The sequence below is a fragment of the Diceros bicornis genome, chromosome 6 (assembly GCF_020826845.1).
Source record: "Diceros bicornis minor isolate mBicDic1 chromosome 6, mDicBic1.mat.cur, whole genome shotgun sequence".
Lineage (NCBI taxonomy): Eukaryota > Metazoa > Chordata > Mammalia > Perissodactyla > Rhinocerotidae > Diceros > Diceros bicornis.
This window is the reverse complement of record NC_080745.1, coordinates 59318190-59335071: the sequence shown is the minus strand read 5'-3', so window position 1 is coordinate 59335071 and position 16882 is coordinate 59318190. Positions and strand designations below refer to the sequence as shown.

Sequence of the window (16882 nt, the reverse complement as noted above, 5' to 3'; positions counted from 1 at the left end):
AAAAAAAAAAAAAAAAATCTGAAATCTGGACTTGAGCTTTTCCATAAGTTGTTTAAATGATGTTTTTAGCTGGAGCTATCAGACAGGAAAGGATGAGTCTTAATCTTCTTTATTTCAAATTGTCTTCTTATAATAGGCAAATTTCTCTCCCCTTCTATTAATTTGTTACCGTTTCACCTCAAAGTGTTTCTAAAAGCTCTGGCCTTTGGAAACAAGTTTGAATGTTCAAGACCAGCTGATAAACCTGTTCATAAATTATGAGTAATCAATAACAGTGTTTCACCTTCACTCATTATTCACACCATGTATTCTTTATCCAAATATAACCTATTATATCAAACTACTTCTCAACATACCATCACCAAGAATAAAACAACTCCTGTAAATAAATACCTTTGGGATATGAAAGAAAATGTAAACATTTTATTTGGCAGTTGTTTCTGAACACATGAATAAATAAATGGAAAAGTACATATTAATAGTTCTTTTTGGAGTAACAGATACCATTAAACGCTTATTTACACATCTTCACTGAAAGAACAGTTACACAATTTAATTTTGTCTTATAAAAGATAACTTCCCACACCACTGGACTGGACAGTTAAGGATGGAGATATTGGTAGTGCTTGGTACTAGCAGTCTCAATGTTTGAAAGGCATTCATTTGCAAGTGTGATAAGAAGAGTCATCATGCATTGAGTTCATCCGGATCATGTGCTGTAGAAAGTTTCTGATGGTGGCCACAGGATTTGGTGTGTCATGCGCTTAAGTCAACTATGACATGTTTGTAAATCTGTGTATTTCCCTTAAAACTGGAAGCAAAAAGAAAATTACGCTTATTAATGGACACATGTGTGAATGATCTCGGTGCCTGGACATTTAACTCCTGAAATTTCACAAATTTGGCTTTCTCTGCATCCCAGTTATACACTTGAGTAAAAGAGTAATCACTTCCAAGAATTGCATATTGATAGTTGTTTATCTGAAGAGGCTGGAACACCATGGATCCTCGCGATGGCATCCTCTGAATATCCTGAAATGAGGAGCCTCCCCATTTCATTACTTTGGAATCACCAATGAATCTTGTCAAGCAAATGTACACGTCACCTTTCACTGAGAAGTGCTTAACGGCATATACATCCTCCATGTTAGGGATATCAGTTTGGTTAATGAATAACTGTGTTGCTTTGTTCCACTGATAAATTACAGGACGCTGGGAACTACTCGATAGGATTAAATGAGGTGTTCTGAGTGCCTGAGGCGTTCTGGCTATTTCTAGATATTCCACATCAGTGTCCCTGTACCATGCATGTAGGGACTGATGGGAGTAGAATCCATTTCCATTCCATTTGTAAATGGTAGTAAAACCAGCTTTTGAACTGTCAGCAACAACAAAGTACCAGTTGTTTTCAATCTTGAATGTTTCAATGTCATTGGGTTTTCGGATTTTGAGAATTTCAATATCCTGGATTTTTATGAATTTATTTGCAAAACTGTCTCGCTTATAGATGTGAGAGCCGCCAAACAGCTGGGCCACAATAACATAGAGCTGAGTTTCAATGACTATAGGCTTGCACACTACAGTGGACGTACCTGAGAAAAGACAAAGGAGAGGTTAGTTGGATGGCCATCCTCTTTGGAACATGAAACATGCAGGCTGAGGCCATACAACTTCTACCAAAATCAGCCTGAAATAAGAGATTTTGTTGATTGAATAGGCAAGGCCAATCTCCAAGGCCAATGGCAGCAGGATCCTGAAGTTCTGTGTGCTTAATGGGGTCTTGTTACCAACAATTGAGTTGTCACGTCACATCCAACCCGCACTGAATGTTCGGGACACATGGCTACAGCCTGAGTTTTCTCCTCTCACCTCTTGCAGAAAGAAAGCATTGCTTTGCCTGACACATCATGAGTTAATCATTGTAATTGTAGTGAAAACTGCCATTTGTTGAGCATCTGCTATGTGCTTTGCCAAATCATCTCAGTAAAATTTCCCAACAATCTTAAGAGAGAAATATTCTTATCCTCCCTTTCGCAGATGAGCAGATTGAAGCACAGAGAGGTTCGGTGCTGGTAGGAGAAGGCAGACTTAGTATTCTAAACCCAGGCCTATAGCATCGCTATGCTTTTAACCCAACCTGGGGCAGCGGTCAGCTGTTCCAGGGATTCCAAGTTGGGCTAAGATCCCACAAGGTTCTAGAGCAACCCCACGAAGTCTTGAGTGGTGGTCTGGGCAGCCCATGGCTCTACCTCTAATTGATTTGCTCTGAGTATGAACTGCTTCTTGCTCTAGCATAACCTGACTTTCCCCTGAGAAAGGAAAGAGATGCCACTTGGCATTTTTCTGACGCTTTAGGTCACTGGTGGCAGGAGAGAAGAGAAGGAAGAGGAATCCTTGAGAAAAGTGAAAGAGGGGTACAGTCATATGCAGTGCTCCTGAAAGTTACTTTGGGAAATCTCAGAAGACAGTATGGGACATGTCAGTGGCCTAGCTCAGTATCCTTTTGGTAAGAGTTTAATATTTATCAATAGATTCTGATCTCCTGCAGGGAGCTTGGCTCTGGGAAGCCCAAAGAGAGGCAGGGAAAATCTGGATCCCAGGCCATGTCTAGGGTAGCTCTAGGGACTCTGAGGCAATAAGTTCTACATCAACTCTTTCTACTAACTGGCTCCATCCATAGGCCACATTATTCTATTTGTGACCCTTTTCAGGACTCAGCTGATTATGTGACCTTAGGAAAATCACTTAACTTCTCTGGGATTCAGTTTTCTCTTCTGTACAATGAGAGTTTGGACTAGATCAGAGATGGCCATTAGATTTCAACCATGTATCAATATTGGTTACTGATAGACTGTGACTGCCTGGAGAACTATGTTGAAAAGGATTCTGTGGCCATGTCTGCACTCTGCAAGAAAGAGCACCATGTCAGATTAGCAATGTTTGTCTGGGGTGAGAGAGGGGATAGTGACCATATATGTGACACATATTTGTCATCCTAGACTAGATAATGCACCCTGAAAATCTGCAAATATATGATTCATTTCTCTTCCAAGTGCTTATCTAAAGATTCATTCAAAGCAATTGATGGACTGTACACAGGTGAGAATAACCTGGTTTAGACTATACAAAGCCCTGCTGAAATCCACTGGAAAACTGATGGGGGCTTAGGGAGAAGGGGAAGGATAGCCTTCACCCATAAGAAAGAAGGAGGATTCTAGGAGGGTCTCAGTTTGGAGGGGATCTCTTCATCTGGGCACCTCAGTCTCGAGCAAGCCCCGGACCTGTTTTGATCCTTTGAGCAATGGAGCTTATGACACTCCCAGCCTCGTCTAATGGGCGACCTTTTATGGGGATATTTGAGTGCTCTTAGGACCAGATTTAAAGATGTCGGAAGCTAAAACTGATGTAAACATTTCAGAGGGAGCCCCATGTTCTAATTTATGACAAAAATTTAAAAATTGTTGAGATGAGAAAGAAAGTTAAGAGATGAACTAAGTAAAAGTTTTCATGGAAAAATAATTGGTTTCCATGGTCAAATTAAATGCAAAAAATACCAGAAAGAGATTTGTTTCGTCACTGCAGGACTTCTCTGAGTGTCTAATGTGTATGAATCTCCAAGAGGGAGATACAGTTCACAGACTTATTGGACCACAAAACTCTTTTTTATTTATTTATTTATTGATTTATTTTTTCCCCCAAAGCCCCAGTAGATAGTTGTATGTCATAGTTGCACAGCCTTCTAGTTGCTGCATGTGGGACGTGGCCTCAGCATGGCTGGAGAAGCAGTGCATCGGTGCGCGCCCGGGATCCGAACCTGGGCCGCCAGCAGCGGAGCACACGCACTTAACCGCTAAGCCACGGGGCCGGCCCCACAAAACTCTTTTTGTCACAAGGCGTACATTAGCATTTTGCAAAGGTAATGTTTGTGAAACAAAGTTTGAGACTCACTGATCTAAAATAACCTCCTTATTTTATAGTTAAGGAAAAAGGGGCAAGCAGCTTGCCCAGTTAGTTTGTGGCAGAACCTGGATTAGAATGATTCCTAGTCCAATATTTTTTCTCTCAAGAAAAATAATTCAATTTACTAAGCCAGGTGCTATGTTACGTTTCTTGAAAATATGGTGGCATTATCTTATAAGAACCCTGTAAATTAAGTATTATTATTCCCATTTTACAAGTGAGGAAATTAAGGTTTAGGGAAAAATCCCAGGTCACTTAGTAAATGGTAGAGCTGGGATTCAAATGACTCTAAGCCTGCCCAAAGCATTCCCCCACACCACTCATTTTTTCCTGTTGTCCTTGGCCCAAGCAGCTTAACTTTCCACTCAAAATATGATGAGGCTTTTCATACCTGTAATGTTGTCATAATTCCGGAAGGTCTTTTCTACATGGTCCCATTCAAGGAAAATGCATTTTCCAGTAAAAGGCTGAGCGATGACTACATACTCATCATTCATATAAGAAAAGGTGTCTATGGACAGTGATTGATAAGGCAGGTCCTGAGACTTCGCAAATTCTGCAAAAATAGGAAATGATGATGAGGGACCGTGTGCTAATGCCTTGTTCTTTGGTTAGATCTCAAAGGTCCATAAGAAATAAATTTATTTCAGAGTAAAATGGCAATTTTACTTTGCTTTTAAGCACATGAAGTTTTAATAGTTCACAATATTTTTGAAATTAAATTGCGTAGTTTGTCTTCAAGACATAAAAAATAGTTCCTGGGGGCCAGCCCCGTGGCGCAAGCAGTTAAGTGCACGCACTCCACTGAGGCGGCCCGTGGTTCGCTGGTTCGGATCCGGGGCACGCACCAATGCACTGCTTGGAAAGTCATGCTGTGCAGGCATCCCATATAAAGTGGAGGAAGATGGGCGTGGATGTTAGCCCAGGGCCCGTCTTCCTCAGCAACAAAAAGAGGAGGGTTGGCAGATGTTAGCACAGGGCTGATCTTCCTCACAAAAAAATAAAATAAATAAAAATAATTCCTGCACATGCAAAAAAGGTAGTCCTCATTTTAATTTTATGAGGTGAAATGATTTGGAATACATTACCTGTAATGATGCAATCAAAATCCTTGGAAGAGAGACTATTGATTTTGCGCTTCTTGTATTCTGGGGGCCCTTCGCAGTAAATGTCCTCAACAGTTGCATTGGTGTGGCCTAGCCATTCCACCAGCCACTTCAGTTTACAGTCACAATTAAATGAATTCCCTCTAAGGTCCCTGAAAGACAAATTTCAGTTGCTTTTGCTGGAGAAGGGTGCTCTACTTACACAGATATGACTTCTACTCCAGCAATAAACATGTGCAGAATGAGCCATAATCATTATGTGCAGAATGCCCCACAATCTACCTTGAACCTGACTGACCATTCACTTTGGGCTCAGAGAGTTACTGCAGCAAACCCTTAAAGACCACCTTGGCAATGGAACCTCGTAAGTTACTCCCCCTTGGATTCAAAGGCAGCTCAGTCTAGAGCTGTGCTGTCCATAGAAATATAACGTGAACCACGTATGTAATGTAAAATTTTCTACAGACACATTAAAAAAGTTAAAAGAAATAGGTAAGATTAATTTTAATTGTATATTTTGTTTAACCCGATATATACAAAATATTATCATTTCAATGTGTGATCAATATAAAAATTATTAATGAGATATTTTACATCTTTTTTTTATACTAATTCTTTGAAGTCTAGTGTGTATTCTATACTTATGGCATATCTCAAATCAAATGCTAAATTTTCATCAGAAATACCTGATCTGTATTTAGATTTAATAAAACTTACAGTTGAAAAAAATAGATTCACATACCCAAGTTGTTCCAAACATACTTAAAAGTTTCCCAGTAATTGAACCCAGAGTTAGTTCTTAAAGTTAGTTTTTTGCTTGGTTTTTGTAAAATTAAGTAAAATTTAAAATTCAGTTCCTCAGTTACACTGGGAACACATTTCAAGTGCTCAGTGACCACATATGTGGTTACCATATTGGACAATGCAGGTCTAGACGATAGAATGTAGTGATTATTCTATCATATTTAATTAAATCGAGTAAGCTATTTGCTTTTCTTCTTCCTCACAGATGTAATTAATCCTGATCCTATTCCATGGTCTACAAATTCAGTTTTAATAGGAAATGACTTCGACACAGCAGAGTTAACATAGACATACAATAGCTTATGTCCATAATAAACTGTACAGCATAGATGGTTTAAATTTCCACATATGATCCCAACTCACCAAGTTCTCCGTTTATTTGCACTGCTTCTGTTCAGAAATTCCATCTCTTTTCTAAAATCCTTCTTGGTCACACAGAATTCCTAAGATAGGTACTGCCTACTCTTCATATAGCACATGAATAATTTTTAAATGTTGAAGCATTTAAAAATGTTTTTTAAGGGATACATTCAAGAAAACCAAGAAATCCACTAAAAGGCAAGTTGGCATGGATCCTGGTACATCTTAGATAATTCTTGATTTGGGCATAACAGAGTAGGACCAAGAGGCAAATCCATTATGGGATTCCCTGGAGAGACTGAGCCAATTTTAAGTGGTTTTTTTTGCTAATGTGGAGTATAGGCTGACACAAGGATGGGCCAGAGGGTCTCCCAATAAGCTGTATCTCAAGTCTGCCATGGAGAATCATCTAACTTTCAAGACATTCCCAGGACTGACCTCATCTCCCAAGAATACTCTGACCCAGAATAATGAGGGTCAAGTCTTCTGGGTTGTCGTAACCAGAGCGGATAACTGTGGTCTGCCGGAGACTCTCTTGGAAGTGTCCTGAATCTGGCACTCTCTTGGAAATAAACCATCATTCAGGAATTGGGGTAATAGGCATGGAGGAGGGGCTGGGGGAATACTACAAGGAACAAAGAAAGTTTTTCATTAGCTTACTGATTGGAAGTTAAATACCAGGTTTAGGAGAAAATACTTGACAGATTTGTTGTTATTGGAGAAAAGTTGTTTGAATATATATTCTATAGCAAAGTACCTGAATAATAAGAAATCTTTGCTTTTCATATATCCTTGCTTTGTTCCTGTATTCCACCTTATGGCATTTAAATACCAAAGTTCTGGAAGGCACCTAATGAAGCTAAATTGCTTTTGAGAGGGTTAGGCATACATTACTTGCTTTGCTTACTGCAAAATATACAAATTCCTTACAAAGATCTTTCACTCTGAGGCTTAAAAGTCAAAGTTTGAAAGCTCTTTTGTTTGAAAAAGGGTCAAAAATAATTAAGTTCATTCCCTTTCTGGGGCTTAAGCCAAATTCCTGGGGATTAAGCCTAGAGTTGTTGTTCAGTCTAATGAGAGAAAAGGCAAACTTTCCTCCCTTCCCCCACTTCCTGCTCCATTTCTCTGTTGACTGACCAACCCATGGGTGTAACCTTTCATCTTGACTCTGTCAGTTTCCCAGACTCCTTTATGTTTTTCCTTTGTAGCCCCATTTCCTGGACCTCATGAGAAAAAATGCATCTTGAAATTTCTATCTGGGCCTCCTCTTCCCACCCCCTCAAAGTCCCTTATCATCACTCCCTCCCATACAGACACATACTTTGTCAAAGGAATGCCTGGGCACTATATTTTCAGAATTTCCAGTGGTAAATACCATAGAAGATTCAAACTTTAGTCCAAGCAAATTGAAAATTCAAGCCAATTTAAAATTTAAATTCTAATTAAATTTTAAAGCCAATTAAAAATTCTAATCACCAATACCAGGTTTCTTTGTTAACTACTGCAAATTAATGAATTACTCAGTGATTTCTTAGGTCCTCTTACACGTTTGTTAAAGAATCCAGGCCTTTGAAAATGTCTTTTGGGAGTGTCTGGAGATTGTTGTTTGCAAGGCTCCTGGAAAAAAAAAAGAATGATATAAATTGTAGTCATAAACTAAAAAAATGCATTTTATGATAAAGCTTAATTATAAGTCCTTTGTTCTCTCCAGACTAAACCAAATTACTTGCAGTCTTATTCTTTTCTTCTTCATTTAAGATGCTACTCAGATTCCTGCTATTGTATTTTCAATTCCTGGCCTCTTTGCTTCAACACTCACTCAGTATTTATGGCACTTCGTGTATCATAGTTAACACCCCCCTCCCCAACCCCCGCACACCGTCCCGCTGCCAATACCAGCAACAAAATGATGCCTGGGCATTGATCTTTTTATTTAGAACAGAATCTGGGATTCATACTTTCAGACATTTAGTCTAGGGGATGTCTCCCAAGTGGTGACAGTGTCCATCTCCAGTGCCCTCTCCCCTCACACTCAGGCTGCCCTTCTCTTCCCTCATTCCTCCTCACTTGCTCCAGGGAGCAGCTAGACCTCCAAGTGATGGAACAAACATCTCTAGAGTTTGGGGCCCTATCTAATCTATCCCTTCACCAGCACATTCTTTCTTCTTTCCAAAGTACATACCTCCTTTTTCTATATTTTTTCCTCTTAGCTTCATTCATTCCACCGCAGAATATAGCTTTCTCACAAATACTCATCCATGCATTCATCCTTTTTAATCACTTCCTTCTTTTCCTTTCTTCCAGTTCTTCCCCTATTTTCACAGGAATGGTTTTCTCCTTCTCTTTCTATTTGTTCTTCCATGTTATCACTAGAATGATTCTAATCAAGGCTAATGAGGAGGAAATAGTCCTGATGGTATCAACATAAGGGAAATGTGTCCATTCTGCAGAAGTGTGGACATAACACAAAGCAGATGCTGTATGATGGGGAAGGTACTAAGTACTGGTAATTTTCTGTTTTTAACCAGCATTGTACACACACATGTGATATACTTTTCTTAGGAGTGTTTTTAATTTTCAGAATAAAAATTTAAAACTAAAACAAAAGAGCCTATGCTGTCAGCCTCCAAAGTCCTCAAAAATTCTCTCAAATTCCCTTTAAAACACTCTCAAAAGTCTTCTATGTCTTCCACTTCGTCTAATTAATATGAGATTTCTCAAGTGCAAACATTCAAGACTTTTAAAACCCATTTTAAATTAATTATGTTGTTTTTCTGAGTTTTAGAAACTACTACTAGATTGAAAAACTTTTTTCAATGAACCTTGGAACTGAGAATGGGAACAGAATCCAAATGTTCCAGTCTCAATGAAGGTCCATTTTATAAAGAAGGGCACAGCTTTGGAGTCATTGTGAGCTCGGTTTGAATCTTGACTCCACTATTTACTGGCTGTGTAACTTTGGTTATATATCTTCTCCGAGCCTCAGTTTTTTTCATTTTTAAGTGGAGTTAATAATACCTCATGTCATAAGATTGCTAGAAAAAGTAAATGAGATAAATCAGGACGGTACCTGGCATCTGATCTATTCTCAATAAAAAGCAACTGGGAGGAGGAGGAGGGGAAAGAAGGAGAAGGGCTTCTGTGCATCCATTGCCCAAGAAACAACATTTAGAAAACTGACCATATGAATGACCTGCTAACTTTCCACCTACGTGGTATTAATAAAATGCTGCTAAAGAAGACTATTCAAGAGAATGTCTCCATAATTCATCTTCCTGCCTGGTGTTTGAATGAAGAGATTTCTTGGTGTCTTGGACAAATCCAGAGTCACTCCCAAGTTATGTGTTTCAATTTGTTTGCTGGCACAATGTTTCTTCAAGTTTTCATGCTAACTTCTCCTAAGTGGACATCCCTATCCCAGAAACCAGCACATACTGCAACTGTCTAGAGGGCACAAGCTTGGAGGACGCTGGGTCATAGGACAGTGGGTGTGAAATGATGAACAGTCAAGTCCTGAATTACTGCTGCCCCTATGGTTGCACAGGAAGAGGCACCATGTTTGTGTTGCTGCTGAGGTGCCAATCGGTGAATCTGGGAGTTTCATTTCCTGCCCAAAGGACAGAGCTGTAGGCCTCACATACCCAAGGTGAAGGCCAATTGCAGAGGCAGCTGGGGGGATACAGACTTGGAGCTTTGGGCCGTCTGGGATAGAGAGACACCAGTTTTGTACAACAAGATGGAGGACTTATAATTCAACAGAATTGGGGGATGCGGCTGATGAAGGCAGGCTGGCCTGATGGGCTGTAGAATGAGGCATTGCGCTTCCTGAGAACTTCTTGTAACAGGGAAGCTCTCACCCTAGGAACCAGAGGCTCGGGGAGGCAGGGTGGCATGTGGGGTATCGAAGGGAGAAATGGTGGATGGATTTACTGCACCCAATGGGACTCTTTCTCTGTTATACTTCCAAAATTCAATGAAATACTGACTCACAGTATACTGTTTCTGAAGAAGATAGGATGGAGCTTCATATCTAGGTTTGGTGAGGGCCAGGTGTGAGAAGCCTGCCTGGACTCATAAAAGCAGCAGAAACAACAGGAAGTAAGACTCAGAAATGAGAGGAAATGAGAGGAAGGCTTCCTGATGCCCACGGCTCAGGAATTCAGCTTCCCTAAGTCTCTGGGAGGGCTCAGTGACATTGGGTTACATGTGGGTAAAAAGCAAGCAGGCAGCAGGGATTCGGGCAGAGAATGTCTTAGGAAAGCAATGCTGACAGAACCTGGGACTTATTCTGCAAAAAATGTATCAGGGCCCTGATACAAAGCAACCTTCCAGTGCAGGCTGATGGGTACAGGGTGACAGATACACTGAACATAGAGAAAGGGTTCAGCAGAGCCTGAAAAGTTAAGAAGGGAAATGTGAAATGCCTCCTCACATATCTTAGCTGTGGCCAGTTTGGAGTTTTTACCAATTCCCAAGAGAAGAGAAACTGGAAATACTAGAGGCTCACTGCACAAGTGGAGAAAGATATTTAATCTAGCATTACCTAAAGTAGCAAAGAATTGGAAACAACCTACATGTCTATTAATAAGGGATTGTGTAAATAAACGATGGCTCATGCTTAACATGGAATATTTTGCAGGAGATTTTAAAAAATGAGATAGATCTTTATGATTTGACATGAAATGATGCCTAAGTGAAAAAAAGGAAGTTGGAGAATAGTATGTAGAGTGTAATCTCCCTGGGGAGGCAGAATTTATATCTATAGATGCATAAACAAAGGTCTGGAAGGAGATATAAAAACTGTTGACCAAGGCTACATCTTGAGGCAGCTGGAACATTTCAGTTTTGCGATGTAGACGTCTGGATTGTGAGAGTTTTTATCATCAAGCATGTATTATTTTAAATTCAGCAGAAACAAAGGATAAAGGTGAATTTGTGAAAGGACTCCATTGCTTAGGATCTGTGTATGTAATGGTTCTGTCCAGTGAGCATTCAGTCATTCTAGATCAATGATTTGGCTGCATTCATAAAGTTCCCAAGTTGCAGGCTACAGTGCGAGTAACTGCCACGGTCTGCACGTGGGTGCCTGAGTGGTTAGATGATGGCAACCTCTTTCAGGAGATGGGCTTCAGGATGGAGCTACCTTCTTTCCCACAAGATTCCCATGTGGCTTCAGGCCCTCATCCTCTGGGGAACTTTAGGACTACAGTCAGCCAAGGCTTGGAGCTGTCCATGTGGGTTCCTTGAGCCAGCTGAAACTCAGCTTTGAGGAGGGTCAGGAGCCTCCAAAACCCGTCATGGGCACCTGGGGACTTAAGGGAGATTCTCTGCAGGGGAGAGTTGCTGAGTGCTTTGGGCCAGGTCTACCAGGAAGAAAAAGGGGCAAGTCCCGTGATGTTCCCTGAAGCCTGCTCAGCATTTGGTCCTCGCACAAAAAGGGTGAATGGAATGAGATCTGGTGCCTAGTAGGTTGTTCAAACAGCTAGAGATATTGAGACAGCATTTCGTGGGTTAGGGTTACTTTAGGGTTGATGTTAGGATTATTTGTTTCTTCAGATTCCGTCTCTGCATTGAGTTTCACAGAGTGTCAACTTAAAGTTATTATTCCCTTCGCTATAGAAGCTCTGATTGGAATATGTTGTGTATCTTTTATAAAACTGCTCATAGCTCTTATTCCCTGCCTCATTCAGTGCATGTAGTAGTTCAGGTGCCAGCTTCATCTCCAGTAGACAAAGGGTTAGATTTGAGCTTCATCACTCTCAGGGAGTGCCTTTGGTTAACTTAATTTAACCTTTCTAGGTTTCTGTCTTGACATCTGCGCAACTGATTAAGAATACCGATTTCATTTCCTGTGAGAATTAACACATGCAACTACTGACATTTTTATACACACATCTTTTAAATGGACTCCAGGAAAAATTCTGTTTCTGCAGGTGAATTTTTAAGCCTTAAGTTACATAATCAAGACCACAAGACAAATCTTTTTCTTTGTTGTTGTTGTTGTCAAAAACAGTGATATTTAATACTTAAGCACTTTTAAATGCTCAATTCAGGAGGCTGAGATCATCTATTCTCTTTGTCTCTCTGAATAGAGAGAACTCTATGCCTTGGTATTCTTAAAAGTCCCATCTTTTACTGAGGTATAAATATATATACACATACACATATATATTTTACTGAGGTATATATATATATATATACACATACACACACACACATAAATATACATACCACATATGCCTATATATACACACATATGTAATAATAATTATTACTATTTCTTCACCTCAAGAAAATTTGAGGAAATTATTTTTTTTTTAAAAGGAGAAAAACAATAATCATCCAGGCAGAGGCAACCACTGTTAAGATTTTGTCATATTTTCTTTCAGTCATTAATACAGAGCCCATCTCATGGGGACATTAATGTGGAAAGCAAGTGATTTTGGAGAGCCATGCTACCTGTCCCCAAGGTCTCTAGTCCTCTTCTCTCTCCTCTAGAGTGTGATGGCGTGAAAATGCGTAAGCCTGAATTGGCGTGGGGGACCTCCTTCCTCTTCAAAAGTCTGTCAGCTGGGCAAAGGTCAAAACAGTGCTGGATTCTAAAACTAAATATGAGCACTATTAGGAATAAGAGGAAGAAAAATTTGAAGGGTAAGGGAGAGAGAGGTAAGGAGTGAAAGGTAGCTACCAGAGCAGTCAGGAAAAAGACCTTCTACATGGTATGATTGAAGGAAAACCAGGCTCCTGCCCAAGCCAACCCCTTGCCTGTCAGGCTCGTTCAGGGCTCCCTGGACTAAGCAGCAGAGCACCGTGGACAAGACACGGGCCAGGAACAGCATATATGTGTTTGAGCTCTGGCTGTTTTCTTTTCTACAAAGTGAATGATCACTTGGTCAGAATGATCTCCAAGTTCTGTTCTAGTTCTTAAATCACATCTTTGTACTTTTCACTGTGAGAGGCTTATGGCTTCATCTTTAATAATAATACATTGATACTAGGAGAGGCAGTACTTTAAGCCACGTAGTTAGGAGTTGATGAGTTTGACAACAGGTTTTTCTAGGGGGTAGGAGTGCACTGGAATATCTGATGGGGGGTAGCACTGATTGGGACAGGAGTGAAGACAAGGCAGTGAGAGATTTGAGAAAACATTTCATGTTAATTTTTTGCTAGGATGATTCTGTAGTGAGTACTGGAAGGATGTTTTTCTTACCACTGTATCACCAGGGCCTGGCACAAAGTAAGCCCCTCGATGGACACTTTTAAATGAATGAATGAATGAATGGGGCAGGCTGGAGTGGATGAGAGGAAGGGCATCAATCTAGACAAAGAAGAGAGCAGAGGAGTCTTCTTTTAGGCCTTTTGTACCAAGACACTGAGGTACGGAGAAAGTGCAAAGCCCTGTGAATTACATTGCCACCCATGCCCACATCACATGGACCCACTGCTCACAAAGTGCCCTCCTTCCTCTTAGCCTCACTGTGGAAATAATTCCACAGCAATGCGGAAGCTCTTTAAAGTGTGCCTTCAATGAAGCACCATTCTCTAGGTCCTGATTCAGAATCTACCCAAGAAACATTCTTTAAAATACGCAGGAAACTACCCAACTGAAGATCTAGCTCCCTTGAGAGGAGCTCAGTGGCAGACAGTCTTTCCTTCCTAACAGAAATGATGACCATTCCCTCCACTTTGGTGTTTTCCTGGTTTACCTGAGAAAACCTTTGATTATGACTATGGAACCTACTGGAAAGTCTTTTCTCTAAGACAGACCAGACTGGCTCAGACAGCACGTTTGTTTCAGTGCCACTGGGCTCTGCTGCTAAGAAAGCATCGCCCACGGCCATCTGGGGTGCTCCCAGCCTCCCTGCAGTGCAGATTCTCAGCTTGAGTTGGTGTCTCACTGAATTTGCGGTGCTTCAAGTGCAGTTATTTTAATTCCATACAAAATGTTTAAAGGGAATAAATACACTGCAGCATTTGGAATCCAGATCCAAGACCAATAGGGATTAGGCAGTGAATTTTAGTTTATTTCTATACAGTTGTGCTTACTGTATACCAGCTCTGTTCTAAGCACTTTGCATAGATTAACTCGTTTAATCTCATGGCAACTTTAGGAGCTAGGAACTCCTAAGTACTTTATTATTCCCCACCTCTATTTTTACAGATTGTTATCATCACCCTCATTTTACACATAGGCAATCTGAAGCATAATGAATCTAAGTGACCTGCCTCATGTCCCACAGCTGTTAAGAGGTAAAGCCAGGCTTTGAACTCACATAGTCTGGTGGCAGAGATCACCCTCAGCCACCATATCATGCTGCCTCTTTACATGCATGTCACTGTGAAGGTTGAAACAAAGACATCTTGCCTGACTGACTGGGCACACAAGGGCATCCTGAGTTTGGGGACAGCTATATACATCTTTTATACCCCCATAGTGCTGAGCAACCAGTAGATGCTCCACAGCACATATAGATTGATGACAATTTTCCCCAAATATTTTCATACATGCATGCAAACCATCCTGCCTCCACTGGGCCTTAGCCACAGTGACATTATGTGATGACCAAGAGAATCATTACTAAAATGCTTATGGGTATTAACAGAAACCAATACATAATGTTTAGACATTTTGGCATCTTTGGCCAAAAATTATTTTTTATTCAATTTTTCTCTGGCTTCAAAAGTAATACATGGTCATCAGAAAAATTCAAACCTTGCTGAAATATATAACCATTCAAACATTAAACATGTTTAACATTAGGACAGTAATTGAAAATAAAGTAATAGATAGAAGGTTCCAGGATTTGACTGGCTTTGTAAGGACCTCAATATAAGGAATTCTCCCTTTTCTGAGGGCTAGTTTGTGGGGGAGGGGGTATATATAGTAACTTATAAGTTGTCTGTAAATATCTCTTGAGAAGTTAAGTCTACTGAGACAGATGTATAAGAAGGTGAGATAAGTTCATCGCTTCTTTAGGAACTAACTGAATTTACATAAATGCTCAGGTGGGTCCCTTGGAGTAGCTTTAATGTTAGGCCAGAGTGGGAGTCAGTTGGATCTATAAGTATATGTCTAATCCCAACTATTTGCATTTGGAGATTAACAGCGAGGGTAGGGCTCCTGCCTTCAGGATCTTGTCTCTCTTCCCTGGCCATATTTGCTCCTCAAATCATGTCTCATGGAAGGATCCAGCCAGCTCGATAAAAGCTGTCTGGTCCTGCTACAACTGACATGGTGGAGAGGGCACTAGACGTCTCACTAAAGACCTCAGGGAACTTTGGCTTTATCGCTACTAACTGAAGAGCAGCTTAAACACAGGGTGCACCTCCAAGTTCTCATTGGTCAATGCGGGTAGTGCTACTGCCCTGTCTCTTTCTTAAGGTCATCAGGAGACTATGATAAGATCAGGAACATGAAAAAGCTTTGGAAACTTTTTCTGCAGTATGGGCAGGTTAGAGGGCGAGATGATCATTCCTCATTGCTTGAACACTTGTCCTTGATTAGGAAGAACTGGTCTGAGGTGGAGAAAAGTTCACTTTGAAACCTAAAATCTTAAAAAGGAAATTAAAGGCTCAAACAAATGTCAGATTTATTTATAAGTGATAAGTAATGGAAAATGAACTTAATGTACCAAGCCATCAGAGGGACATTTGGGTTTCAAATCTTCCCTACCCACCTCTCCTTGAAAGGAAAGAAAAAAAAGAGGGAAGGAAGGAAATTAGAAAAGAGAATAATTAGAAATGAGGAAAGAACTTGGGGACAAAGGCACTCAGTGAGAAAATATTTGTTTGTCTACTTCCTTTTGCCAGACTGAGCTCCTCCAGGTTGGAACTGAATCTTACTCATCTTTGTGTGGCACATCCTAGAGACTATTTAAGATGAACCATATGGCATTGCCATTTTAGTAGATCAAAAACAATCTAATATTGGCAATGCCATATGAGTCAACCTAAGTGTTAGATAAAGATGCAAGAGATCTAAGGGTCACTTTCACTCAGTCAACTTTAACTTGTTCTCTCATAACACCTCCTTCCCACCTCCAGCACTCGGACAGAGAGATGGGACTTCCCTTTCACTGTCTGTTTGACCGTTAAGATTCATGCCTCTCTCTTTGAAGGCTGCCTTTGGTATTCCCTTGAGCTTGAAGATTTCTAGATATTAAGCACATGCTGTACTGGTGTCACCTTCTTATAGTCTTCATATCTCTAAGGAAGGGGCCTCATTATGACCCAAATTTAAATTCCCATTTCACTTGATGGATGTAATAGGCTCTAGTCAAACAAAATAGATGTTCTTCAGTAGGGTGTTGTATAGAGATTTTTCTTTCCCCCTTTCCTCCTTCCACTTTCCTCCCTTCCTTACTCTTCCCTGCCTCTCCCCTTTCCTTCCCTTCTCTCTTTTCCTTTCTCCCTTCCTTCCTTCTTTCTTTCATTCCTCCCTCCCTTCTTTCTTTCCTCCCTTCCATCCTTCCATCCTTCTTTCCTTTCTTCCTTCCAGAGGGCTTTAGGCTGGAGAGAAGACACTTGAGCGAGCCAAGGGGCATGGCATGGCTAATATTGTGGGTTCCCAGAGAGGAAAGTTGGGTATTTCAAAGCCTCCTTCAGCCCCTCATGATGCTAAGCACTGGACAGAGGCTGGGTTGAATGGAATT

At 40.6% G+C, this 16882-nt stretch overlaps 1 protein-coding gene across 4 annotated transcripts in view; it reads right to left on the bottom strand.

Moving 5' to 3' along the window:
- Window positions 1–756: 756 nt before the first annotated feature.
- LGI1 (leucine rich glioma inactivated 1) overlaps window positions 757–16882 on the bottom strand; it is a 37738-nt gene continuing 21612 nt past the window's right edge. For 3 of the 4 annotated variants that reach the window (XM_058542687.1, XM_058542690.1, XM_058542689.1), the window contains 4 exons: window positions 7776–7847; window positions 5049–5218; window positions 4352–4516; window positions 757–1592 (listed from right to left, as the gene is read on the bottom strand). In XM_058542687.1, the coding sequence (XP_058398670.1) occupies window positions 757–1592; window positions 4352–4516; window positions 5049–5218; window positions 7776–7847 (1243 nt within the window). The remainder of the gene's footprint in view (window positions 1593–4351; window positions 4517–5048; window positions 5219–7775; window positions 7848–16882) is intronic. The other variant, XM_058542691.1, reaches the window with a different exon arrangement.